The sequence below is a fragment of the Ambystoma mexicanum genome, chromosome 11, assembly GCF_040938575.1.
Source record: "Ambystoma mexicanum isolate Mex_15411 chromosome 11, UKY_AmexF1_1, whole genome shotgun sequence".
In the NCBI taxonomy this organism is placed as follows: Eukaryota; Metazoa; Chordata; class Amphibia; order Caudata; family Ambystomatidae; genus Ambystoma; species Ambystoma mexicanum.
In genome coordinates, this window is record NC_090934.1 from 736,650,578 (window position 1) to 736,677,323 (window position 26,746).

At 43.3% G+C, this 26,746-nt stretch overlaps 1 protein-coding gene across 3 annotated transcripts in view; it reads right to left on the reverse strand.

Moving 5' to 3' along the window:
* The window catches only part of MICAL2 (microtubule associated monooxygenase, calponin and LIM domain containing 2), a 1,393,870-nt gene that overhangs the window by 153,552 nt on the left and 1,213,572 nt on the right, over window positions 1-26,746 (reverse strand). For all 3 annotated transcript variants that reach the window (XM_069623638.1, XM_069623637.1, XM_069623636.1), the window contains one exon: window positions 1,042-1,136. In XM_069623638.1, coding sequence (XP_069479739.1) covers window positions 1,042-1,136 — 95 coding nt within the window. The remainder of the gene's footprint in view (window positions 1-1,041; window positions 1,137-26,746) is intronic.

Genomic DNA, 26,746 nt, shown 5'->3' on the forward strand with positions numbered 1-26,746 from the left:
TTGTGTGGTTCAGGGAGACTTGGGTTAGTTTGACTGCATAGGGTCATCTAGCATCTCCCTTGCTTTATGGACGCAACTGCCCCCTCTGCGACACCAAAATCACACGCTGAGTGAAAAAATGTGCAATACTTCCTAAGACTATGTCTATCTTACAACAATGAGGTTTTAAAAGCATTATTAAAATAAGAAGCTTGCATCAAATGTTTGGACGGCATGGAGGGTAAGTACCAAAAACACAACATTGCTCTTGCAATAGCATTAATTTATAAGGGTCTCCCCGTCCCTATGTACAGCGTCCAATAATAAAATGAGGCGTATGCAATATTATTCCATGTGTTAAGAGGCATAGAAAACCGATTGGAGTTCTTGTGTCTGGCAAATATCAGTATTGTAATCTACAAATGTTTCATTTAAAGTTTTTGTTTGTTTGTAGACCCAAACATATTGATCTACATATAGTTCATTAAGATCCAACAGCTCATATGCCTGGCAATACCAAAGGTACATAAAATGTACCTTGTGAAAACATAGAAATAGCAATTTGACAGTAAAAAAGCAACAAATCCACGTGTTGCCTATCTAACAAAAGATGCAATAAGGGTTAACAAGAAAAAATTATATCTCCCATAACCTTCATGCGTCATGTTTCTTGAATTTAGATTTCCTCTGTCCAGAATTGAAACACTGGATTCATCAAAGATTTCTGCATCTTGCAAATCGGTTGATGCCCCCCAAAGACATGGCACCGATTGGCATGATGTGAGAAAAGCTGGCATGATACAGGCAGTCAACATTTCAATATGGAAAAGGCCAATATGAATACATTCAATTCACTGGGACATAGAGATGACATGATGATTTTATCTTGCATTTTTATAGCGCCTACTGCCATAGTTCATGGCGTCAAAGCGCTGTTGACTGTCAGAGAGGCAAAGGAGGAGTATGATGGCACATTCAGTAGTGCTAAGTAGGGAGGGGCAAAGAGTGGTCGATAATTGGGAGGAGGGCGAGGGATTTGTGAGGTACTCAAGAAGGCATTACCTTTAGTGATGAGGGGGGCTTTGTGTCCCACTCGTCATCTGAGGAGCTGGAGTAGTCGCCGTTGAATGAACTTCTGGCAGGTAAGTGTTTTGAGCCTGAAATATAGAAAAGGAAAAAAAAAAATCAGGAAGCTACCCCGCTTTGGGTCATTCGGAAAGATACAGCCGCTGTGCGCGCAGCTCGCCAGATACCCGGCTCTGGGGCTGCACCCAAGAGCGTTCTTCCATTTGGCAGGTCCTGTTAATTTAATCCATGGACTTCATCCATTTCTAAAAGCAGCACTGGTCGCTCATCCTTTTTTAAACATACAAAGCATGGTGCATAAATTAATGATGTTGAACACCAATTAGCCGGTGTGATATTGCTTGAATGCTTTGCGCAATGAAATCAAGGATTTGCAAAGAGCAGGGCGGGCGCGAGCCATGTTATGAAGCCGATTGTGTTAGACCCACTATGCAGTGTAATTGAACGCAAAATGTCAGTGCCAGCCCTTAAACAAATTACCCTTACGTGGTCTGAAGCATCTGGCACCCATTTTGAGTAAATGACATCTGCTCAGTGTAAAATGGCTGGCGTCGCTGAGTCTGGTCATATCATGTAATCGGACGCAAATGGACTTGGAGGCCAAGCTTTTATCACAGAGACGCGTACAACATACATATTTCATGTATTATGGGGCAACAAACGTCAATTTCATTTCTGTAGCTCAAGAGTGTTATCACCTCTTGAACCGATGATTAAAATGTCACAAACGCACGTAAAATGCATACATCACACGCCAGCCAGATATGGAGCGCGGTGTCCATGACAAAGGATTTTCACCAAACGCGCTCCGATTCCACAGATAAGGAGAATCGGATTGATGAGAAAACACAATTAGGGTGTCATTAAAAGCAGCTGTTTAACACGATAGTAACATGTGCCTTTTTTCTCCCTATTCTTCTAGATGCACTCCTTTCTATCCACATTTATAAATCAATGTTGGGAATGAAAGCTTGTGTTGGACTCTCAAAATCTCAGAAATATGCTGAAATTCGGGCATACACGGAGATTCTGCAGCTCGCGCTTCTAAAGAACCCCCTCACTTTACCTCACAGTAAATGTAATCTCTACCAAACTAGCATTAGCAGTATTAACACGAGGGGCCTGTTAGGCCCGAAGATGTTAGAATAGGACAGCATAGGTCATAATGCAGTAAATCAGTTTAGTGCCCAGAGCAGGACATACCGCAGTCTGCGAAAGCGCATTGCCTCCTACAGCCCTTCCCGCCATTACTCATGCAGGAGGCGCTATACAACAAGGCAACAGAACAGAAAATAAACTATCCGAAACGTGCCCAGATTCTCCTGGCAGAGTACACTTTATCATTAGAGAAAGGACACTCGGAAAGGAGGGGTCTTGTTTTCAGTTTTGGTTCAAGGTGGCGCCTTAGCGCCCCCTAGTCTGACAGCACTATTGCTATGGTGTAATAAGAAACGAAGACAGAATTGGGTCCACCTCTCAACATTCTTGGCATTGTCATGTATTACTTGCCACGTGGGTGACAATTTGTATTGGCTGCCTTTGCTGTCAATCGGAGAGAAAGTGCTATTTTACTCTTTACCTAGGCTAGGGTATGGCATCAAAGACTGACCTCACTCCTTTTCACATTGAATTAATTTGCAGTAAGCTAATGGGCTGCAGAAGTAGGACAAGCACTTTACTTTGCTGGGTAATTTAACAGGTGCTGGAAGTAGTACATCATCAGTTTCAAACAGAAATACACGGGACATTGATCTGTGCAGAGGAATGGAAACTTTGGCTTTTGTATGTGTGAGAAATGACAACATGGGTTTGTGTTTTTGTGAGTAATTAGTGATGGTGAATTTTGAACGTGTGTTGACTTACTTGCATATATTAAGTATATTTTTGTAATCGATATGAGATCAAAAAACATTTATAAACTACAGTTTTAATATAGCTTGGAAACAATGTTGATTTTCATTAATTAATTAATTCATTGATTTACATTCGATGTATTGTAGCTGTATAGCGGCATCAGGATATATAATAAAATGTGCACCATAGTTTAAAGAAAGTGCATGCAAGTCATTTTCAATATTAAACATGTATGAACACTTATGGCATGTATTCTTCCCATCTACGTGCTAGGCTCTTCTCCACTTCTAAGCGCTGTAATTAAAGATATTATTACAAAATATAACAGCGCTCTGATTTGACTACAGATGGATGAAGGGCTGAGTGATGCCCGAGTGAACCCAACCACCAGGCCTGCCGAATACACACACTTTTTTACAGTTGCTTTTCGATAGAAGGCCGAACATATCTAGGACCATGTTAATCCGGTGCCAAAGTTCTATTGTTTGCGGCAAACTGTAATGAAATTCTGTGCTGTGGCATTAAAGCCTCCTGAACGAATGACATGGAAGGTGCCAGAAACGCCATCATTCAAAACACAACTCCCAACTTCTCACACAAAGGATACACCCTCAGTCAAGATCATTTTCTTGCATAGCCCAGAACATTTACTCAGTCAAATGAACCAAGACAAGGGTGCTGGAACAAAGTAAATTCATCAAAATAGGTAAGGGCACAGAATTTCAATTGCCCTGACACTGCAAGTGCAAAGCTGGGGACCACACTAGGCCTGCGGTAGGAATAGGTCAAGTAGGTAACTGTGCCTCAGTGATGGCAAAACGCTGTTTCTTGGACTTTCTGCTCTAAAAGATGCCCCCGCATCCCTGGACAGCTAGCCTTGGCATAGGGGCTTTGCAAGGGAGCACATTAAATGTTGGTCTAATGTTTTTGTCACACCTGATTTAAACAATTACATAAAACGACGCCCTTATTTCTACCTGTGCACTGGGTTGAAAATGTATCGGAGCCATCTTAAAAATACAGACGACTGGCATATCGGCACGATGGGCAAAGAAGCACGTGGCTCAATGTTTCTGTGCTCCACCTACACGGGCAGTTGTGTGTCAAATATGCAGGCCCGGTAGTTGCGAGGATGGTTGTCAGCGCCCCCTGGTGCCCACAGTTTGCATTGCACAGACACATACCAGTGGTTCAGATACCAGCATCGCTGTGCCATAGTAACTGGTTGCAGAACGTTGTTTCCACCAGAAGGACTTGACCTGAAAGCTAGTACAGTTACCCTCTCTGCATTGGTGTTGGCCCTTTTAAAGGTGCTTCAACCACCACAGGATCAACGTAGATGTGTCTATGAACTCATCATTAAAGGGTTCCTTTAGGCTGATGGCTGTTTTCATGTTTTGTACAGTACTCGAGTACCGCAAAGAGGCCTCCAAACAATGTCCTCAATGGTGACATTGCTGGGGCCACAAAATCATCTACCCATTCTTAAATCAATTCAAAAGGGCAGTGTGAACATCCATAGGCTTCTCCTTATAGCATTAAGGGCATGATTTACTGGGGAAAACCTGCTTCAGAAATAAACAAAACATGAGAACCATCTATGGTAGCATGTTTCCGAGATGTTGCTTCTGCAACTGAGACAGTCCTGCCTCCCCCTTCTAATTGAGGAACGCTTCCTCAGAAGTGAACCTATTAATGGGTACTTGGGAGCCACGCTGCACACACTGGTCATAACTAGAACAGGTGTATTTATGGAGTACACATTCCACCGGAAGATGTGTGTCTTGGCATTGATAACCAGTGAGTATTGTTGCCCAACCCAATTGTACTCATGCCCTGAGTGGGCTTCCACTTGTGGCACTCACTCCGTGCTCTTGGGCCTAGGCAGTTGTTTTCACATGAAAACCCGATTTCCTATTATGAAGTCCCCTATAAGTCGATTGATTTTTTTCTGTGTTTTGCAGGTGTGCAAATGTGAACGGTGATGCCAACTCTGAAATTGTTACATTGGCATCCAGTCTGGCAACAAGGATAATTTAAGAGTGCCATCGGACTCAGATATTATATGCTAGTACATCATCTAGACAGAGTTTTTATTGCCATCAAGTAATCTTGAAAAGGATGGGTACGTCCATTAAGATGGGAATCTGCACTAAAATGCACATTATAATGCTTCTCTTCTGTAAAGTCACATGATTGGGGTGTGTGGTCATGCGCCATGATGGACAGATGTGTGCTTTGCGCTCTGTGCTCCCAGCCTGAATTTACCCCAGAAAAACCCCGCGATTGCATGACATTTCACCCTCAAATTTGTGCTGGGTCTCTGGCTCCCCCACCGTAAGCATGGCGACTCCAAACCGCGGGGTGCAATAGCCCAAAATAGACACTCCGAATGCAACATAACCAGGGAGAAGAAAATAAAGCTGCACAGTGAAACAGAGAATGCCCCATGTATGTCAACAGTATTAGTATTGCGTTACTGCAGTCTTTTATTATAGATTCTGCTCTAGGTATTTAGCCCTTTTGGGCACTGTGACGAATCCAGGGACTTTGTCCCCTCTCCTCAAAGGGTAGTCAAGCCATTTGGGACCAGGGATGTGAGCCTGCTAAGCTTAACACCACCCAGGGGACAGTGCAAGTGGGATCTGTGACGATGCACTAGTTGTCATCACTTCTCCCCAGAGGTAGCCCTTTTCTATGAGGCTAGGGAGGTGCGGCTGCTACCCAATAGTTCCCCTAGGGGTGGTTTAATGTGAGAGGACCTCACAGGGAGGCACTCCACTCTGGGCCTAAAGACAGCCAACTAGGGTACAGACCATTGAATGTCACACCCCAACATTCACAAGCCCTCCCATTCCATTCCAAACCACTTCCTTGAAAGTACACCAATGTATTACTGTATTGCATGGGATAAAGCCAAAACAGAAAGTACTAGGATGAAGAAGAGCACAGAAGACATGAGGATTACTGACTGTACTAGCACTGGTACAAGGTGGCCCTGGAAGGCACAAAGATCAGGGTGTCACGAAACAAAGGACTTTAACAATCCACCAAGGAAGGACTGGCAACAATTTACAAGAGCCAATGGACTGAAGAAGTGGTCAAGCCCAGCCGGGAAATGCAAATGGTGTAGACACCATCCAGAGCGGGAGTTTCAAATCCTGTCAGAAGGACAAAGGAATAGGAGACCGGATGACACCAGCGAATCGCTGAGGGAGCTCTCCATGAGTCCAGCTGCATCAGGGTGAGCTCAAAACAGGGAAAGAGAACCGAGCAGTACAACAGAGTGCAGAGCCACCACAGTGCTGTGGAAGCAGAGAAGAGAAGCCCGAAAAGCCAGAGAGATGGACCCCAGTCCCAGGAAGCTCTGGTGGCATACTGAAGTCACAAAGAAGGTAATGGGAGATACGAAAGACCCTGAGGGGGATATAGGGGTGCGAAAGAGGCAGACTGGAGTGGCTCTCTCCTGTCCAAGTAGTAACAGCCGAACTATTGGGAAGAGCAGACTGAGTATCTGAGGAGAGCCTCCTCGTTGAAGTGGCAGCAATAATCCCACTGACCACCAGAGACAGGCCAGAGATCCTAGTAATATCAAATCGAGCATTCAAGGAGAACTTCCTTGTTGCAGTGGCCGCAATAAGCCCATTGACCACGAGAGACGGATCAGAGACCATAGCAGTATCGAATCAAGCTTCTGAGGAGAACTTCCTCACAACAGTGGAAGTCATAAACCCACTGACCCAACAGAAGCTGAAAATAATAACAGAGGAAGGTTTCCTCATTACAGTGGCAGGCATAAAACCACTGACACAAGTTGGAAGACAGTACCACAGAGAAGTTCTTCCTCACCACAGTCGCAGTCCTAAAGACAATTACCAAAACTCCAACCAAGAGAATAAAGAATACATCAGAGGTGTATCTCCTCTTCGCAGTGGTAGGCAAAATACCATTAACCGAATCTCATGTGAACAGTGCATAGCAAATAATATCCCTTACCAAAAAGGCATTGGGAGAGGGGGCTGCACCAAGGAAGCCTTTGGGGGACTATCCAAGAAAGCTCAGCAGGAGCTACAAGAGTTACTGACATCTCCTGGATAAGGGGAGAAAAACCAGGAGAAGTGAGGCATTTTCCTGGTCTTTAGAGACACTAGACACCAGGAAAACAGAGGCATTCACCCGATGAGAGACCTTCTCTTTTGCTTTGAACATTCAGAGCTTGCCAGAAGAAGGGATGCATCCTCCTAGTGGAAGAACTTTATGTTATTTAGAACTTCTTTGGTTTAAGTGTAAGGGATGGAAGCAGAGTTTTTGGCAAGGGCGGATTATCTTTTGGCTGACATTCTGGCATTTCCTTATTTTCCTAGGTTGAGGCAGGGAAATCCCCATAGAGACGGGGATTGTTAGGTTTTGTGGCTTTAAAATAAAAGTCTGTGACCCAAACATGGCATCCCCTTGTTGGACTCTGACACCCTTGCAGATCCCACTGGGTGCGACTCCTTTCCTTAGAGGATAGGCAATCCCTAACCAGGCATATTTGTTATCTTCCATTGCCCGCAGAATACAATATGATAGTTGGATGCATAGGTATTGACATAGGTACTGAGTTACCAATGCATACATCAATGGTTGTTATGGTTTCTTATGGTCCGTTTTTGCAATACGTCATAGTACCAGTAAGGACAGCAGCGACCCGGACGATGCGGGTGAAGGTAATTCGGCCCCTGTTCAGAAAATCCCAGTAAGGGGCAGAGGCCAATACAACAAATGCCAAGGTAATGGCGGACGCCGAGCAAACACGTGTGGTTTTATATACCAGGGCCTGAACCGCAGCTCGTGGAACGACGGAAGCAGGAAGACCAGAAGCAGGAGTCTCTTTTAGTGAATCTCTCCGATTACCAACCTACTTCCATTGAACAACAAGTCCTTAATAAAGGATTGGGGTTTGTTATCACTAAACATGACCCTTTTGAATTTCGAATTGACTTTAACAAATTTCTTAGGATGATTCGTCTCAAAGAATACTTTGAGCAGAACAACACAGAACCTATGGACAGGACCATCAACCCTATAGGTGTAGGTAACCCTTCTACATTCTGCACCCCCAGCCACAGCCATTCACCCGAATCACAGGTCTTCGAAAGGATAGTACTAACCGACATTGCTAAATTGGAGTCAAATCCTTCCAAACCTTTCCAGAACCTCAGTAAAATCGAATTGAATGCCATTCAATCTCTGGCCACAAACAATAACATTGTGATTAAGAAGGCCGGTAAAGGTGCCGCTATTGTGATCCTCAATAGGGAAGATTATGTTAACGAATGTGAAGGTCAACTCTCGAATACCACCTACTATATGCCATTGGCCGAAGACCCCACCAAAGCTCTGTTACGTCAGATTACCAACAAAGTTGCCAAAGCAAGGGACCGTGGATGGATTTCCAAGCAAGAATCAGAGTTCCTTATTAACACCAGATCTTCCGTCCCCACGTTCTGTTGTCTTCCTAAAATTCACAAGTCTCTCATTAACCCGCCTGGAAGACCAATAGTCGTGGGTATAAATTCTGTGTTGGAGCCCGTCGCCAAGTATGCCGATCACTATCGCAAGGGCTATGTGAAACAAATGACAACTTACATTAAGGACTCCATGGAAGCTATCAATCAGTTAGAAAATCTTCCCTTCGACCCAGAGGCATCTCTTCTGCTGGGCTTGGACATCGTATCCCTTTATACGAATATTCCACAACAAGCCACACTTGAAACCATCGAAGACATTTTGTTAACTGGAGATGATCATGATCCTGGCCCCACCTCGTTTCTCATCTGGTGTGTGGAGATGGCCCTCACTAATCATTTTGAATTCAACAGTAGATTCTACCAACAAGTGGAGGGGACTGCCATGGGGGCGACCATGGCCCCAAGTTTTGCTAACTTATTTGTGGAGATTTTCGAGAAACTACATATCTACAATGAGACCAATCCCTATAAACACATCACCAAATGGAAACGGTATATCGACTATATACTGGTCGTCGGGTCGGGGTCGCTAGAGATTGCCAAAGAGTTTTTCGGATGGCTCAACAGCCTGAATCAACATCTGCAGTTCACCTTCACCAGCAATAACCTCACCATCAACTTCTTTGACCTGACCATTTTTCATCCACCAGGAGTACTGAAGATCAAACCTTTTCATAAACCGACAGACAAAAACTCTCTACTGGATTATTCCAGCCATCATGTAAAACATCTCAGGGATAATCTCCCCATTGGACAGTTTTTGCTCCTCAAAAGGAATAGCTCCAACAATACGATCTATGAAGCAGAAGCGAGAACATTGAATAAAAGATTATGCCAACGTGGATACCTCAGGAAACTGGTGAAGAAAGCAGCAAAGCGAGCCTTCAACAATCATAGGGAAGCTCTGCTGGAAGATAAACCTCAGAAGGAACCAGAGAACAGACTGGTATGTGTGAACACTTTCACTGACCAAAATCTTAAAATCAAATCCATCATACAAAAACACTGGAAGATCTTACAAAACCAAGGAGGTACCTATGCCCAAACCGATTTTTACCTTTAAGAAAAGCAGCTCTATTGGAAACCGGGTTAGCAGCAGCAAGCTCAAAATCACATATAACCTTCAGCCAAGTATTACCACTATGTGGGGCCTGGACCCCATTGTTGGACACCATCCCTGCGGCCATTGCAGGGTATGTAAACTTACCAAGAAGGCAACGGGGGTCGATATAGGAACTACCAGACTCTGAAAACAAAAAACGATGTCCAATTGTAACACCGACCATGTGGTATATCTTATCCGCTGTAAATGTGGGCTACCTTACGTGAGGATGACTACCAGAAAGGTCAAAACCAGAATCTTTGAATACAGAAGTTGTTTAAAAATAAAATTGATGGTTAAACATTTCATGGCGCTGAACCATGGGTTTGAAAAGTTCACTTGGACAATTTTACTAACATCTAAAGGCAGCATAGGTATAAATTCAGACCACACATTACTCAAAATGGAACAAGAAATGATCTTCAGAATGAGGAGTGATTTGAAGGGTCGTATTGACTCAATTGAGTGGCATAAACTTAATAATGAAGTACAGTTTATGAACCCAATATAGGTACCATGATGACTTCCCCCCAGTAACATTCCATGCATGTAAGAGAATATTACATAAGAGAGGGACCGGGTTACCTATCTATTGCTTAGCATGCTAAGTTTGCTGATGTTTTTCCACTGACAACCAAGATGCAATTATCTTCCTAGTACTTTGTGCCCACGGTCTGTGCATGAGATAATGCAACTAATACGTGTATGTTAACACTCACGTTTGATTTAAGGCAACTAATAAGTGTATGTTGACCTTCAGCAGAGCTGTGTTGAAATTCGACCTGTCCCATACAAGCTAGGTCAATGTCCTATTGTAATTAGTACATTACAGTTATTTGTTGGTCTGTATTTCACACTGCCAATGGCGCTTTTCAAATGAGGAGGTCTCTAGCCCATGAAAGGGCACTTGTTACCTATCTGCGAATGCACGCTCTGATCAGATGTGTCGTTCTTGGCATTTCCACAAGTAATATCGTTTATAAAGACATGTGTCTGTGTTTAATATAAGGTATTCAATACATGCATGTGAACACTCATCTGATTTCAGGCAAGGAACATGTGCAAGTTAACTTTCATCAGATCCTTATTGATACTCAACCTGCCTCATACAAACTATTTAATAGGCCTATTGTAACCAATATATTACATGTATCTGTTGGCCTGCATTCCATATGAAATGTGTTTTGTTGTTATTTAACGTCAAATGTACGCTTTTATAATCCTATCAGATAAGTCTGTCCCGGCATCTCGATTAGTAGCATAGCACTCAGAAACAAATGCCGTTTTTCACACTTGTTAACCCATGGACTGCATCATGAACCACCTTAAGATGGCTGCCAGAGAGTCTGACTCCTTTACTCTTTAGGAACACAGAGAGCGACATAGGACTAACGTGTCCCACGTTCCCTAGCAACGACCACGCTAGGTATTTGATCATTTGAGCCGCCAGCTACTGCGGCAGTCCTCTACGAGAGTGTCCCGTATTGATTGCTGACTTTGGAGACATAGCAGATCTTTCCCGTGCAGACTTTTTACACTTGCAGCCTAGGTAAGGCAAGTTTTTTGTTATCCTGACATCCGTTCGCTCCTTTGTCAGGAACCGCTTTACACACAGTCACCGTAATGTTTCTCCTCTCCCACAGTGGGATTTTGGATCACGGCTTTCTGTGCCATCGAACTGCACACCTAATAACAGTACGCGCCCCCATCTCATTCATGGACTAAAGTACCCTCAAGCTCCATTACCTTGATATTGCATTATTTGCGTTTCTTTAAAACCTGACCCTGACCCGAGCATTTATCTGATAGATTGGAGTATTTTCGGTTGATGTACGGCGCAGATATTTCTTAAGCTACAGGTGCATCTGAGTGCACTCATAACTAATTCTTCTACTCAACAGACTGCCATAGGTATCTTTTGTCTTTGTTACAGTGGATGTCTGTTGTACTTATTTCATTTTACTTTATCATCCCCCTAAGCTGTTTCCTATACATTTATATTTACAGGCTCTTTGACTCTCTGAGTCCTTGCTATCTGTGGACTGCATTAAGAGTATTTCCAAGCCCCCTCTAACTCAGAGGATACAGACACTGACCATCTCAAGTCACACTTTAAGGTGGGTCCCTTGCTCTTTTCCGCCTAATACCTACCCTTTTGTGGTTCCTACACTTGTTGATTCCTTGTTTTCCCTAAATCCTGCTAGCGACTAAAATGCAATTTCTCTGCTTTTTATGCAGTTACGCTTAAGGAGTACTGTCTTTACCCTTCTACGCCTCCATTTTAGAGCAGCTCACCCCCACAAGAACCGTTTCAAGGTAATTGGTTGCCTTGTTTCTGAGGTTCACAAACCATGTAGGGTTCCTTTCAAGACATACACAGCATTTTTCGCTGACATTGTCTTCCCCCCCTTTTATTTATGACGGGTCTCGTGAATGGCCCACACTTATTGTTTTGACGATAGGAATTCTACTTGAACCACTCTCCTGAAGAAAAGTTCTGTATACACTATACAAGAACTGAAACATGTCGAGACGTCATGAGTCTGGAGAACATCAGAGTTTCTAAATTGAAATATGTGTAAAACTGTCGCAAATTGTACACAGTGATTTACCACTGAGCTTTGTACTTACCTTTCTTACTTGTGTTCACCAATAGGCCTTTATTGTTATTGTTTTCCTATTACATACAGTGTGAAACTGTTTGACTTGTGATTATGTTGTCACATGTTTGTTGATTTAATACTTGTTTTAATCTTGCTCTAATTTATTAAACTTTAGTGTTTTATTGTTACTTCCAAGTGACCTCCCTACTTTTGCTCACGTAGCACTCTCTCACTTGACCTCTCTACCTTTGTTCTACTTAATTTCACTGTTCTTATCTTGTTCACACACCGTCCTCAAACCGACCCGGAGAACGGGGACATACGCTCCAACCCCCTCACTACAAGGAGGTGGGATTACCAATCTGCATTGGTGGATGGGAACAAAGAGGCCAGCGGCGTGGCCTGTATTTACGAGCCGGCACTTTACCCGATGTTGCGACTCATGGTGGAGCCTGCGGAATACCAGGCAAACAGACCACAGCAGATGAAAAAGATTCAGTGCAGCTGGTTCAGCAGAGGGAACTGGAGCCCCCGAACTGCAGAAAGATGTTGAGCCACTGCCAAAATCCCACTGGGAGCAGGTGGGAAGGGAGCATCCACTTTGACAGAGATGAGAAACACGAACAGAGGGAGACCAGTCCACCTTCTCCCAAACATGCCCAACCGGTGGAGCACTGCCTGAAAAGAGAAGCTACGCAGTGCTCAAGGGAAGTTGAGAAGTTGGTGGCAAGGCCGAGACAGACCCCGATGTGGGTTGAGAACCAGAAAACTCCAAGGTGGGATGAGACCTAAATGACCTCAAAGTGGGGTGGAAACAGAACGATTCAAAATTGGGGTAAAAAGCAATCAACCCCGAGGCGGGATGACAACCAGATAGCCCAAGACTGGATATGAGCCATGCAGTCCAGAAGGGGCACAAAGAGGGGCAACATCCAACGTGAGGTGCAAAACCAGAGACCCCAGGGAGGGGTATCCAAGAGGAAGAGTGGAAAGAACAGTATAAGAATCATTGGTATGTATTCCCTGGTGACGACTGGGAACACGATTTAGAATTACCAATAACCACAAGCTTCTCAGAGAATTGGGGCCAGTAAAAAGGGAAAAATAAACCATATGAGAACGGACATTGATTTCAACTTGAAAGCGAGAGAACAAGGGAAAAAAGGACACTGCTTTAAAGTGCACTCAAAACCCAAGGTGTGGAAGAGGTGAAAGAGACATTACAGTAATTGAGCAAATAGGGCCATGGGCCACTTTTGCCTTGTAAGATAGTGGAGCAGAAACCAACCAACATTCAATCATTGGGCAAGAGCCCCTAGCTTTAATTGTGTTGGCTTCTTTTCTGTTTTAGTGGTAGGGACAGGAATTAGGTTAGATTAGGTTTCTAGAGGACAGACTGCCTGTTGTAGGACATCCTGACTAGCACACTTGACTTTTTTCCTTTTCTTTGGTATAGGTCTAAGGCAAATAAGGCCAGATAGACAGAATAGAGAGACACGTAATTCAAAATGCCACCTTGTACGTCTCATGGTTCTGACTTTACTCAGCGCTCTTTTTAATAAAAATGTTTTACCCCCTTGCTTAACTGCAATGTGACATACAGAAAAAGGCATTAAATATAACAAAATGAAGAGCCACCGATTTCTCCCTGAAGAGGAGGGCTCTCCTATACCTTTACTAGAAGCATCTTCTATCAATCAAGCATTTGTGACCCCTTACACGGGATCCAACATTGTGATGTCTACAGAGTTAACTCGGTGGGATTCTCTGATCCACAAATACAGTTTCAACCTGTTCTCTTCCCAACTAATTCCCATTTTGGGCAAGTTCTCCTCTCCCCTATTGCTTCACATCTTGCAAATTTGGGAATGGGGAAGGTTGTCATCCATTCTAGCTCTACACAAACGCACAGCCTCTCGATTTTTAAAGAGGTACATCACAATTCTATTAGTCCGAAGCGGAGAGATTTCAGTACATGAAAAGGCATCACTGGATCACAGATAATTAAGTCAAATAGCGGTGGGAGGGGGATCAAGACAGCTTCCGGGGTTGAAAGCTGTGGTACAAGTGGGTTTAACAAGTCAAAAAGCATTTATTTTATAAAACCCAATGCAGGGATGGCTACAAGGTGAAACCTTCGACATGTCTAGATAGGAAAGTGTTACCAAAAGATATACCATCTGAAGCATGGTGCACGATGTGGCGCAAACCCATGGAGTCTTCGATAGCCCATGCAGTCTTCGATTTGTGCATAGGTTAAAGAGTATGTGAGCCTTCCTAGACTGGGGATAATATTCTCGAATCATTCACAGAATTGCTGAGGGGGGTGTGATAGAATGGTCACACATTTCGTGGGATTGATCATGTATCCAAAACCTTTGGAAGGAAATCTTGCCACACATTAAGGATATGACCGGGATCTCATTGAAAATGAATCTCTTCATGATCCTGTTATGGGGATTGGCACCAGACAACATTCTCTATACTCTGCCATGGGGAATTGTATCACTGACTATCACTGCCCGCTTAGCTATTGCGTGATGGTGGCGGCAAGATGACGCCCCTTCTTTACACATTTGGTATTCCAAAAGAGGGACATTACTAGCAATGGACAGGATTCTCTACTGTAAATGATATGATGAGCAAATTCCAAACAGCATGGAATCCTTTCCTGTCGTTTGCCATCGCTGACACCTGTGCCCTGCTTACAGGCCAGCTATGAAACTCCACCTGTTTGTCCCACCCTTCCCAGCAGAGGAAATCGTTTAGAGTTGATGCAATTGGCTCTTTAGTCCACCAGGTACATGAGCTTCAACAATGTTAAGACAGACGATAACTTACATGTGGCATGCAAGAACCAGGTTAGAGCCCAATCTGTGGGGTCAGACAGTCCTCTTCTGCACCAGACATGAAGACAATGAACACACTGAGTGTGCATTTTTTAAATTTTATTTCTGCATTTCCTCATGTATCCTCTATTACGTGGTTCTGATTGTAGTGCTTTGCTGTCTGATTGCTCTATTATTTAGCTGATACATTTGTACTGACATTCCTTGCCATGACCTTTTGTATTGTTGGTGTCAAATCAAAAACTAAATATAAAAAAAATACCATGATCATAAATGTTGGCAACTACAAAAACATGGGCTGTGGGAATTCGAATAAGTGCGGAACGTACTGTGTCTTTGGGGCACAATAAAAATTCTATCTGAGTGGCAAATCTCAAATAGGGGCATTCTCAAACCACATATTCATGAAAAGGACGCATTGGACGTATGCATCCATTAATAGTTTAATGTAATCTCATCTGAAAACCCTGTTTAGAAATTGGTTTGGGATTTAGGAGTCAGAATTAGCTCAAATGGAAAGATGCCCCAGGTACCACTGGATTTGCTGGATCAAGCAGACAACATATAGATTAAACTGGACCAACAAAGTCTAACAAAGAAAGATCTCCTCATATCAAATCCATGTTGGAACTTTAAACCAGAAGGAAACTTTGGATATTCTGAAGGGAGATAAAGTAGCAAATGGCATTAGACATCGAAATAAAAATCTAATGAAAAGCCGGTCGTGCAACAGAGAATCAAAAAACGAGGTTGGAGAGTCCTGTGACGTGTGCATCGGGTTTATGATGGAACTGGAAATCTATAAAGAAGCCAACAATTGAAGTAAAGTTGGGAGAAGTGACAGTCGTCTAACACACCCTCTTACAGATGGGATCCAATTGTACATGTACTAGTATTCGAACTTTAGAATTTAGGCTTAAGCACACCTGTTGCACGGTGCATTCTCTTTTTCCATTACTACCTTCCCCAATTCTGTGTTCCTTAACTTCCTTTAACAGCTTGACTCCAGCTTTATCCCAAATGAAATGCAATGGAATGGAGTGTTTGGATCATAGAAAAATGAAAATCTCAAATTATAATGGATTGGCCTTTTGCTCAGAGCCGATAAATGACGTATCCCGTTTTGAATGTTCCCTATTTGGCAGCTCCTGATCTGGGTCATTGTCAGTGGTCAGAAATACTGGTCATGGAGCATCTCAGAAAAATACAAATCCAGTGCTAAACTGGTGCTTCTATCTGGTATGTCCCCACTATCCATCCCCACTCACTCTAACCTGTGGGTATGTACTTCTTGGATAGTTAAAGCTCTTCTGAACAAGTTAAGAAATACATATGAAATCAAATAAGTGTGTAATAAATGTAAAACGTAAGTGAAGGTGAAACAATGAATGTGAGGGATGACCAGAAGGCTGTGGACTAGCACATTTTTAAAATTAATATTTTGAGCACCCTTTTAGAACGCTCTGTTACTTCATTACTTCATCCCGATTTCTGCAACAGTAGAAACACTGCTCATGCCTGTGCAAGTGGTATATGTTCTTTGGTACAGCCCCAAATGTTCCATTAACAATTTTAAAACAGCTTTGAGGTGCCATGGAAACTTTATCTGAAGTAATCATACATTGGGAAAACAACATGTGACTGATTATTTTGGATCCTTCCAGGAACATGTATGTCCATTAAACCCAAGACTGCAATCAGTTCTCCTTCAATGTGTTATGTTGTTCCTGCAGTAAAGAAAAGGAGGGAGTATGTATGTACAGGGCAATGGTTTTGTAGTGAGTCTGCTTCAAGTGAACACACATTTGCCTCTCAAAAAATGTAAACTCTTGTAAGGTGACACTTGTCAATAGCATGCAAGGGTGCAGAAGGTGGAGACTGATACACAGGTGACATGGTGGTTGCTATAGACTTTTATTCACCAAGAAAATGAAGAGAAAACCCAACCCCCTACCTCAACTAAAATACTAAAGCGTCTGTCAGAATGTCATTGTAAACTATAGCGTCTACCGTCCTGTGTCAAAATCTCTAACTCTGTCCCTTACACTTATAACTAAACTAGAAGTTTGCATCACTATTCTTGGTCCGGGAGAAATACTCCCATCTCCTGGACTGGGTAGCACAGTTCTGGTTTACAAGTTCTTAACCAGGGGGAATGTCTCCCTTCCCCTGGTTGCAATGCTTCTCAGACAAAGTATTGTCAATCTTGCAACAAACTATCAGAAAATTCTCAGCTCAGGGGGAATTACTCCTTTCCCCTAGATCACAATATTCTGAAATGTGATCCTGTTTGCAGATTCGACTACCAGGGAATGACTCCTTTCTCCCGGTCTCTGGCTTTCACCGTTTCTCACACAAAGCCAGGGGGGATGACTCCCTTCCCCTGATTCTTGGTTAGATTGTCCTTTTTCCTGTTGAAGTAGCACTACCAGGAGAATGACTCCCTTCTCCTGGTATCTTAATTTACAATCACTTCACACTCAGGAGTAATGACTCTGTTCCCCTTGTGATCCTTGTTTCACTCTCCTGGTATCTTAATTTACAATCACTTCACACTCAGGAGTAATGACTCTGTTCCCCTTGTGATCCTTGTTTCACTGTTTCCTTCTTTCTCAAAAGTGCATGTAAAAGTATGATCCCTGACCCAGGTTTCTCCAGTAGAGCCCACTTGGTTTTCTGGCCTGCCAAGTACAGCCAAAAGGAACAGGGTCGCACTTTCTTGCCTTTTCAGATCGGGGGGTCCCAGACCTGTATTTCTCCATTCAGCTCGTTGGACAGACCTAGTTCACTATCCTGTCAAGTACTGACACAAACAGGATTATTTACAAAGTTCTCTTGACTCACTCTTAGTTCATTGGGCAGACTTGGTTCACTAACCTGCCAAGTACTGTCACGGAGATGATGATTTGTAAAGCTCTTCTTTTGTAGGTGCGGGTCCCTGACCCAATATCTATCCTACTCTAGTTTGGCAGACCTGGTTTACTCTCCTGCCAGGTACTGCCATGAAGATTATTTGTACTACTACTCTCTCGTGGGTGTGGGTCCCAGACCTGCCTTTCTCTCTGTGTATTTCTCCCCAGGGTTTCCCTTCTTGCCCCTGCTCTGTGGGTTCTAGTCTGCTCTCTTCTTTAGAGTCTTCCTCCACACTCTTCGGCCCCCACCAACCATCCCGGCAAACCAAACACCTCTTGGGTTCTCACTGACGTCCTCCAGTCGGTCTCGAGTGTTTTCTTCTTCTGCTCCTTTGCTTTTTTTTAGCTTGCTGCGGCAGCTCTGCAGCCTGTGGTTCCTCGCAGGATGCGCGTCTTCACACTACCGTGCAGTCCAGCTTCCAAGCACACCTGGACCTTTTCTCTGCCAGCTTTCCAGTCACTCCGTCTATGGCAGACCGAATAAGGATGCCTCTACCTTCTTGTCAGCGTCCCGGCCACCAGCCTCTTCGGTTTTCCGCACCGAGGGGCTCACCCGCTCTCAGCTCCTCCAGAGATGGCTTGACTCAGAAAACAGACCTTTGTTGGTTTTTATTTTGTAATATGGTCCATTCCCTTGTGTAACACTAGAGTGTGCCTCTTTGTTCCATAGAGCCTTCTCTATGTTTCCACGCCCCTTCTTCATCCTAGTTCTTTGAGTCAGTGATCTTTAATTTTCCTGTGCTCTTTTTCATGTCAGTGAATTTTATGTAATTGTCCCTACACAGTTACATGAGGTGGTTGAGTATAATATTTGGGTGTACCACAGGTGTAGGGTTAGGAGGGGTGATTGGGAGGGGATTATACCACATTCTCCCTAGATGTCTGTCCCTGACCCCAGAGGGGGAATCCCTCTTCATGAGATCCACCTGCTGTGTACAACCGCCTCAGGGTTTATCGGGTAGCAGCCTCACCTCATGGGAAAGGGCTCCTCCTTGGGGAAAAGTGACGAGATCTAGGGTTTTGACACAGGCTACAGGTGATTAATATTTGACTGAGTTTATTTTTAAACCACCTGTTCTGGGAATAGATGTATTGTAGTGCTCTTTGTAGCCATGCATCCAGCAGCTTACTTGCAACACCTACCCTATGGGGTTGGCATCAGCATTGGAAACAAACAGCTTCCAGTCGTACTTGATGTGGCTGGACAATTTCAGCAGCAGAGGTGAGGCCTCTATTAGAATGAGCTGCAATGGCAGAGGCTTAAAGTGTGCAAAATGTTACTGAATGGACAATGTGGTTCCTCCATCTATGAGTATGCGCCTTGAGGGCGCATCAAGCATTTTGAGTTTGTTAGCAGAGTTTGGTTTGGCCAATTAGATTGGGGATTTGGCAGTACATTGAGGATGAGAGAGTGTGTTCAGCACGCAATCTAATAAATTAAGTAAAATCACAATGTTAGCGGTTATTAAAACACTACCCAGTTGTGCATCTAGGAAAAAATGTCTTTGCTTTTAAGGCAGCCTTCACTTGATTATCTTGTCAAACCAAGATTAAATTGACAGACATCATACCACTGATCTGCATAAGCAGGTCCCCCTTACTTTGCTTATGCAACATACACAGCAATTTTCCATTCTCAAATGAGCCGCAAAATCTTTGAAAAAGCACAAAATGTAGTGTTTCACCCGTTAGTCGTCGTATCTAGTTTCCCATACACAGCCATGCCAATTTGTGATGTTCCCAGACTCCCACCCATCATTTAAGAGAGGGACTGCCTCAGAGAACGCTGGCTTCCAAGCAGGAGAGCACCATGCGCACACAAGCAATGGAACTGTGCACACGCCATGCCAACGCCACACATTGTGCAGCAAGACTTCCTTTATCTTGACACAAAATGTTGAACTCAATGGCACTAAATCCTGGAGTGTGTACTGCCAGCACATTAAGGAGCAGCTCGGGGACAGGGCACTTTCCAAACACGAAGCCTCAAGTTAACGTCTGGGGCTCAAAGCCAGCCTGTAGAAGAAGAGAGACTAATTCACTACAGCACGCTGACCATCACCATAACTAATATGCCTTGCTCACGCATCAACTCTGACCTTTAAAGATAGAGGTTCCTCCAGGCCATCTGTCCCAAAACTAATTAATCTATACAAACATCATGCAGAGTTCACGTTAGCATAACATATGTCGTAACATGTGTCTGTTTCAAGAGTGAAAATGTTACTCTTGCAGAAGAACACACATGTAACGCTGAGATCATGTTATGCTAAAGATCACATGGCTATCAAAGCCAAGATGACAACAACAAAACCAGCCTTGCCCACTGCAAAGCCATCCCTCGGATTCACATCAAACCAGGCCGCACACAAACAGGCACCCAGAGGACCACAGGTGTGCCAGACAAGTATCACAGACCCTCAGCTGATAACAGGCGGGCCACTCTGTCTGGACGGTCAACCGGCACACAAAGACCTGCCAACGCCTATATTCTTCGGCCTAGGCCAGCACGACAACGCACCACCCACAGCAACGTGAAGCCATGCGAATGACAGGTGCACCCTAGAAGAGTGGCAAGCGACATGCCACAGCCCTGACAAATGACCCCACCTCACCTATTTTACTTATTATTTGCTTATGTCAGGGTCTCGTAGCGCTCGGCATGGAGGTTGGAAGGAGGAGACCGTGCCATGCGGTCATGCAGGCGAGGATGGCAGGTGATGTTCAGAGTCTTCTGTCCTCCCTCCCCTGGATGGGTGAAGGGCACAACGCGTGGCATCAGAGAAAGATAGTGGGTGCCACAGCCGCATTGCAGGTGTCTGGCCAGCACCTGTTGTGAGAATGTTTGCATGACAGCGCTAAACACTGGAGATTTTCCAGTAGGCCTCTGCACCCTGGGACACTTGTGTGGTAGTTCCACATTATCCCATAGGAGAAGGGTAGGGATTGCTGAAAAGGTGTAAAATGGAGCCACTTTGAACATTATTTCCAGGGTCTTTTTTGGTTCCCAGTCCACCTCTGACTTGGTCCCACCTTAATATTTGCTTTGTGCACTCTGTTGGGTGTTGAACAGCAAAATAAGTTTGCATGCTAACCAAATGCAACGCCATAAAGTGGGCTAGCAGCAGCGCCCACCCACGAGCTGCCTCCATTTGAGTTTACCGTCTACCAAGGGTAACGAGAAAGCTGTCGCAGAAACGCCTTCATTTACGCTTACTTAAATATCACGCATTGTTAAAATGATAACACGACGTGAGATTTTTAAACCATGAGATCTAAGCTATGGGTTACACTTCGGGTAAGCTATTCTGACTCCTAAGCACCAATTGACGTCAGCACGTTTATCGGCAATAAGTGACGTTACTCATATACGAAGAACTCGCGCACATATATGGCAAGCAGGACGTGGCACTCTGCGAAATCACATCTTGTCAAGGTACACCTGGGGAACTAGCAGTAGCGACACCTGGAGGAGCACCTTTAAATGGCAGCCACTCCTCTTATAAAAGTGCTGTTCTATATGTATTACACCGATGCCTGCACCACAGCAGCGGCGTCATTTCTTGTCCTCCTAACGGAGAATGCGGCTACAGAGTCAGCGAGTGAATCATTCGCGCACCAAAACATTGCCAGGAGCAAACGCCATTGGAGAACTGTGCCCTTTTGATCTTAAACCAAAAGTAATGGATACCTGTACAATGCCAGCCCCACACCAACGCGTTCCTGCCTAGCTGGAGCCCGTCGTTTATTTGGACGCGTGCCATTTACCGACTGTACTCCATAATTAGTCATGGAACTGCTCCAGGTGTGACAGACAGTACATTTTGTCCAAGCAGGGGACTGATTAATTATTAATCCAAACGGGCGCTGATGAGCAGCACAGGGATAGCATGGCTCCGTTGCTAAAGCAGATATAACCTCGGCCAAAATCGCGCGCACGTTACACATCCCTATAATGCGTTTGACATGCGAAACAACTCAGGAATTGTTCACAATATAATTTTCCTTCCGTTAACTAGATCTCTTGTTTCCTTTCCAAGAGCAGGGTGTATCCCAGAATCCCCCTGGCTGGGCCCTGCTTCGTGCGCTTGGCACAGGGGCTGCACGTGCGGCTAATGATGGCAGTTTTCACTTGCATGAATGCATCCGCTCCAGTGCTTAGTCATCTTTCATCCTTATCTACCTCCGTCTGCTGTCAGTGGCCCTGTGAAATGCCGCCATAACCCAGGGAGTGCCTGCACATCCTACTAGTGTTCTGTGTCAAGCGGTTTACAAGTCCACAAAGGTACAACAAGCGGCACATGTTTCCACCATCACAACACAAGGCTGGTGTGCAATTAGCTTTCCATGCCAGTCTTCGTTCCTTCCACCATTGTGCCGTCTGCTAGGTATTGCTGCACAATGGAGCCATCTAGAGTTTCAGAATCTAAAATGTTGGCTTTCTTGGAGAGGTTTGTTGTTCATAATAACCACCAGGTCCTTAATAGCAGAGTGCACGGAATGTGGTCCATAACTGCTGGTAGTGGGCTTCATTCTGAGCCCTCACACCTCACAACCCCCAACTGCCACCTTGCTCATCACCACCTCTGCAGCCCCGACTTCTTTTTCCTTCACTCCTTTGCTAACCTAGGCCACCATTTGGTGCAACTCCCACTGACCAACCTGACGCTCCACACCAAGCTCCCTTTCTCCCATTTGATTCAAAGAGGCCAATGGAAGAGGGGCTCCAGATGCTCCTTTTGCCATTTCCATGGCAACCATCTTTGTTTGCCTTTGTTACAGGAAAAATGGTTTGCACACCGTTTTTCATGATAAAAACAGAAATCCCTGAGCATCAGAACATCATGTTCATCACCACAACACTTTTTTTGTGGGATTCGGCAGCACTGTAATGACTTCTATCTATGCAATATATCTACATTTTGAATGTTTCTTTTTAATGAGAAATATCAATGATCTAACACCACCACAACAACCCCCATACAAAATCTGGTACAGGGTGTTTTAGTCTTATTATTTCTATTTAAATAAACAACTAAAGATATTAAAGGTGGGACCCTAGCGTTCCATTCTGGGGTAGTCACCTCAAATATTCCTCATGAATACAGACAGCTTGAAAAGAAACACAACTGGCCTGCTATTATTTTGCTAATGTTTACACACACAGTGCACAAACACCCATGTGTAAAAAACACATTTTAATTACTATTCTAGACAAAAAAATGAAATCATCTCTTATATATCAACATACAAATTGACATTGGTTGTCAGATTCAAGAAGACAAAACCATTCTTAGAATACATTTTACAACATTACAATTCCTTTAGTTTTCTCTGAAACCATGTTGGCACCAGAGACAAATAACTTTCCTTTCTAAGGCTGCTTCAACTGTAAATTGACACCACTGGTGTTTAGCTTGGACGTAGAATATTTTTTGTTCGGGTTGACCTGGTTCTGACACTTATTGTAGCATTTTGGGTTCTGGGCAGAAGCTTTTATTTTGGAGAGCAAAAGAAAAAGGAAGGCAGAATCCTATTTCTGGGCAATATTATTCAGAAAGATTATGTTGCTTAAATTAACATTGTCGCCTTGGGAATGAAGGGGAGAAACTAACCTCCTTCCTATTCCTATTTGAGGAGTAGAGAACTATTCAGGATTTTTCTTTTTACATAAACTATGGCTTTCAGAGATCAAGAATTCCATCAATCCCTAGAAATCTAGGCTTCTCGTTGTACCCCATGCTCACAGGCCCAGTTATAATTTGTATCTGTGAAAACTCAGAATTAAATATTTGGTTACTTTCAGAGACAAAAGAGCTATTCACAATTTTTGATTCTATGGCACTTTTTAAAATATACTTTCACAAATTGTAATTTACAGTCCCAGTACCCCTTTGCTGGAATAGCTTATAAACACGGATTCCCCAAAATATTTTCAATTTCTATCTGGGATTGAATTGATTTTGGAATATTTATCTAAATGGTCTGGGGTCATTGTACTCACTTCTCCTGGTTTGTCTTTCAAGGGCCCAAGACCTGTAGGAACATCAATAACTCAATACAACTCCACATTTATATTTCTTCCTTTCAGTCTGTCCCCCTGCTTCCAAATCTCTCTCTGGCAATCTGGTTCTGTCTTGGGAAAGTGTTATGCATTCAGCTCCCAATAGAACAGTCCTTCCTAAGGAGAATGTCCATTAGCTTCTTCCAGTTGGAACACCAGTTTACTTGTATCCTGTTGGGAAGACTCTCTTCCTTTGCTGCTTTCCTAAAACCTCCCCCCTATTCCTATGATTTTAACTTTAAATACACAGCAAACTCCACCCATGCAGCATCATTTGATGCAGCCATTTTATATTGGACAGAGCTAGCAATAGGTTCCCTTCACTCGTTTATACCCACAACAATACTCCTCTGTTTTGATTGGCCCAATGTATTCAACCATTTTATCATGTCATAAGGGAATGCATTAGCTTTGAGTTAGCCCTCCCCTCAGGAATTAGGATCAAATTGTTATTAACTATGTCTATTCCCTTAGAATTTCTTGTATGGACCTCCCCCATTATTAAGACTTCCAGAACCAGCATCACAAGGCATCTGTGACTTCAGAGACATCCTTCATGTTTCCATAGCTGCAGGCATAACAGAGATTCAAATATGCAATTGTAGTAATAATTCACACATTTTAATATATCCATATGTGGATGTGTCTAGCACTACTCTGAAGAATTCAAATCCACTCGGTTTTTGAATCAAGCAAAGGATTATACAGTTGGAGCGGACTATGTGTTTCATTATTTGTCACTTTCTTGAATGCATATTTTACTGTGTGGTTCAAATTGAAATGACATGGTTTTCCACGATCCCAATATCAACAAAGGCATCCGCTTTCTTCAAAACAATAGACACTTTTTAATGGGCTCATTAATGGACAGATACTCATTTTACAAGAGGGCTTATAGCTCTGCCAGATCAAGGTTCAGGGTGTGTATAGACAACATTTCCACTGAAGTTGCAATTATTGTTTAAGCACACTTCTGAATCTTTTGACCATGCTCTCCTCTTAAAAGTACAAAATCAAATGAATGAGCTGAATCCAATATAAAGCTCACATTTATCTAAATTGTCTTGGCCTTTTAAAACATGGCCATTCTCCTGGAATAGCTTCCATACTGATTAATACGGATGTCTGTTTTACAGAAGGACAACACTTGCATTCCTTGTCTCAAGCGAGCTGCGCATTGCACAAACACACATCTTGGGTTTAATTAGAGCTCAAACTAAATGGACCATTTTGAGGTTACGCGTAAAAAGGAACAATGCTCATTGTATAATTTTTACTGGCAATGACAATTAAAAAAAATGTAGGTCTATCAACAAAGACGGAATGGTTATCATAAAGTATACAGATTGAGTTAACTATCATTTCCTTGCAGAATATTAAAATATAATTTGAATAAGTATACATCTTCATCATTCACAGGGCATCTTCTGCATTATCTAATTTCATTTTTGAAATAAAACATGTATTCTTGTTATGTTTAACATTAATACCATATAACTATATAGTCATTGAAAACACACATTGTTTAATGAAAAGGGTGTTGCATTTTAGTCAAATAATTAGACGGCACCTTTGACCTCATTAAAAGCCATCACTATGCACAGGCCTTTGACTTGGTCTACAGGCCTCCCCGGGTAAAACAGGGAAGATCAGGTATTATTGCTTAAATAACCAAACTTTACAAAACAGATTTCACTCCATTATTAAAACTTCCATCAATAGCAGTCAGTATATAGATATTTTTCTCTCAAAAGAATACACACCTTCAAACCTTTTTTTAGTTACAGAAATTATTTGAATATGATATGAAAAGGAAACCTTGTCCATCTCAAATCTATCTAATTCTATACAATAATTTCTCATTTACACTGGAACAGACCTCATAAAATGCCTCAGTAGAACATAGTGTTTTTGGTATATATCCCTCTAGCCCCAAATTGTGCATACATAGTTGTGGTGACTGCCTGAGCTGGTACTTGTGTACTTCTTAGTTACACAATTATCTCAAACTATCCCGGTGTAGCAACTCCAGTGATTTAGGTGGACAATGCTAGTCTCTAGAATGAAGTGACCCTATTATTCTTATTATGTGTTGTATGGGATACATAATGAGTTTAAAACTATTACAGTGTGCACAACCCAATCTTTTCCTTTTACAGGATGGTGCACACAGATTGATAAACCCTGCCTTGGTTGATAGCAGCAAAACAAAAGATGTGATGGCTGGAAGGTTTAGAATTAGTCTTAACCTCTGGCATTGCTCTGGGCAACCCTGCAGACCTTAGTTTTTTGCCTTCAAAGCTGTTACAAAAGGGGAAAAGACCATATGCAAATCGGAATTGGTCCCACCCCACAAGGGGCAGTTAATTCTAAACCTTCCAGCCATCACCTCTTTTGTTTTGCTGTAATCACCCTGAGTGGGATACCACAAAGCCTCCCCAGTGCACACAGCAAGTGCACCTACAGGACTGAAAATACCATAAGCATCATGTATCCCTCACCTCTGGCGCAGTTGGGTGCAGACATGTTTCAAATGTGTATCAACTGTCTCCTCCCCAAATCTCTGCTACTCCCTTCCAGCTATATCAAGTGTGAATCACTCTCCCATAAGCTGTCCTCAGGGCTTACTGGCTCCTCCCACTCCTCTTCCTAGGTGTCACGTGTGGGGAGAATCAAAGGCCAATGAAGACAGCTTGAATTAAAAGTGAGAGGTGCCTGAATAGAGCAGAAAGCAAGAGGGAGGCCTGGGTGGAACAACCAGCAGGAGACTGTGCTCCCATGGAG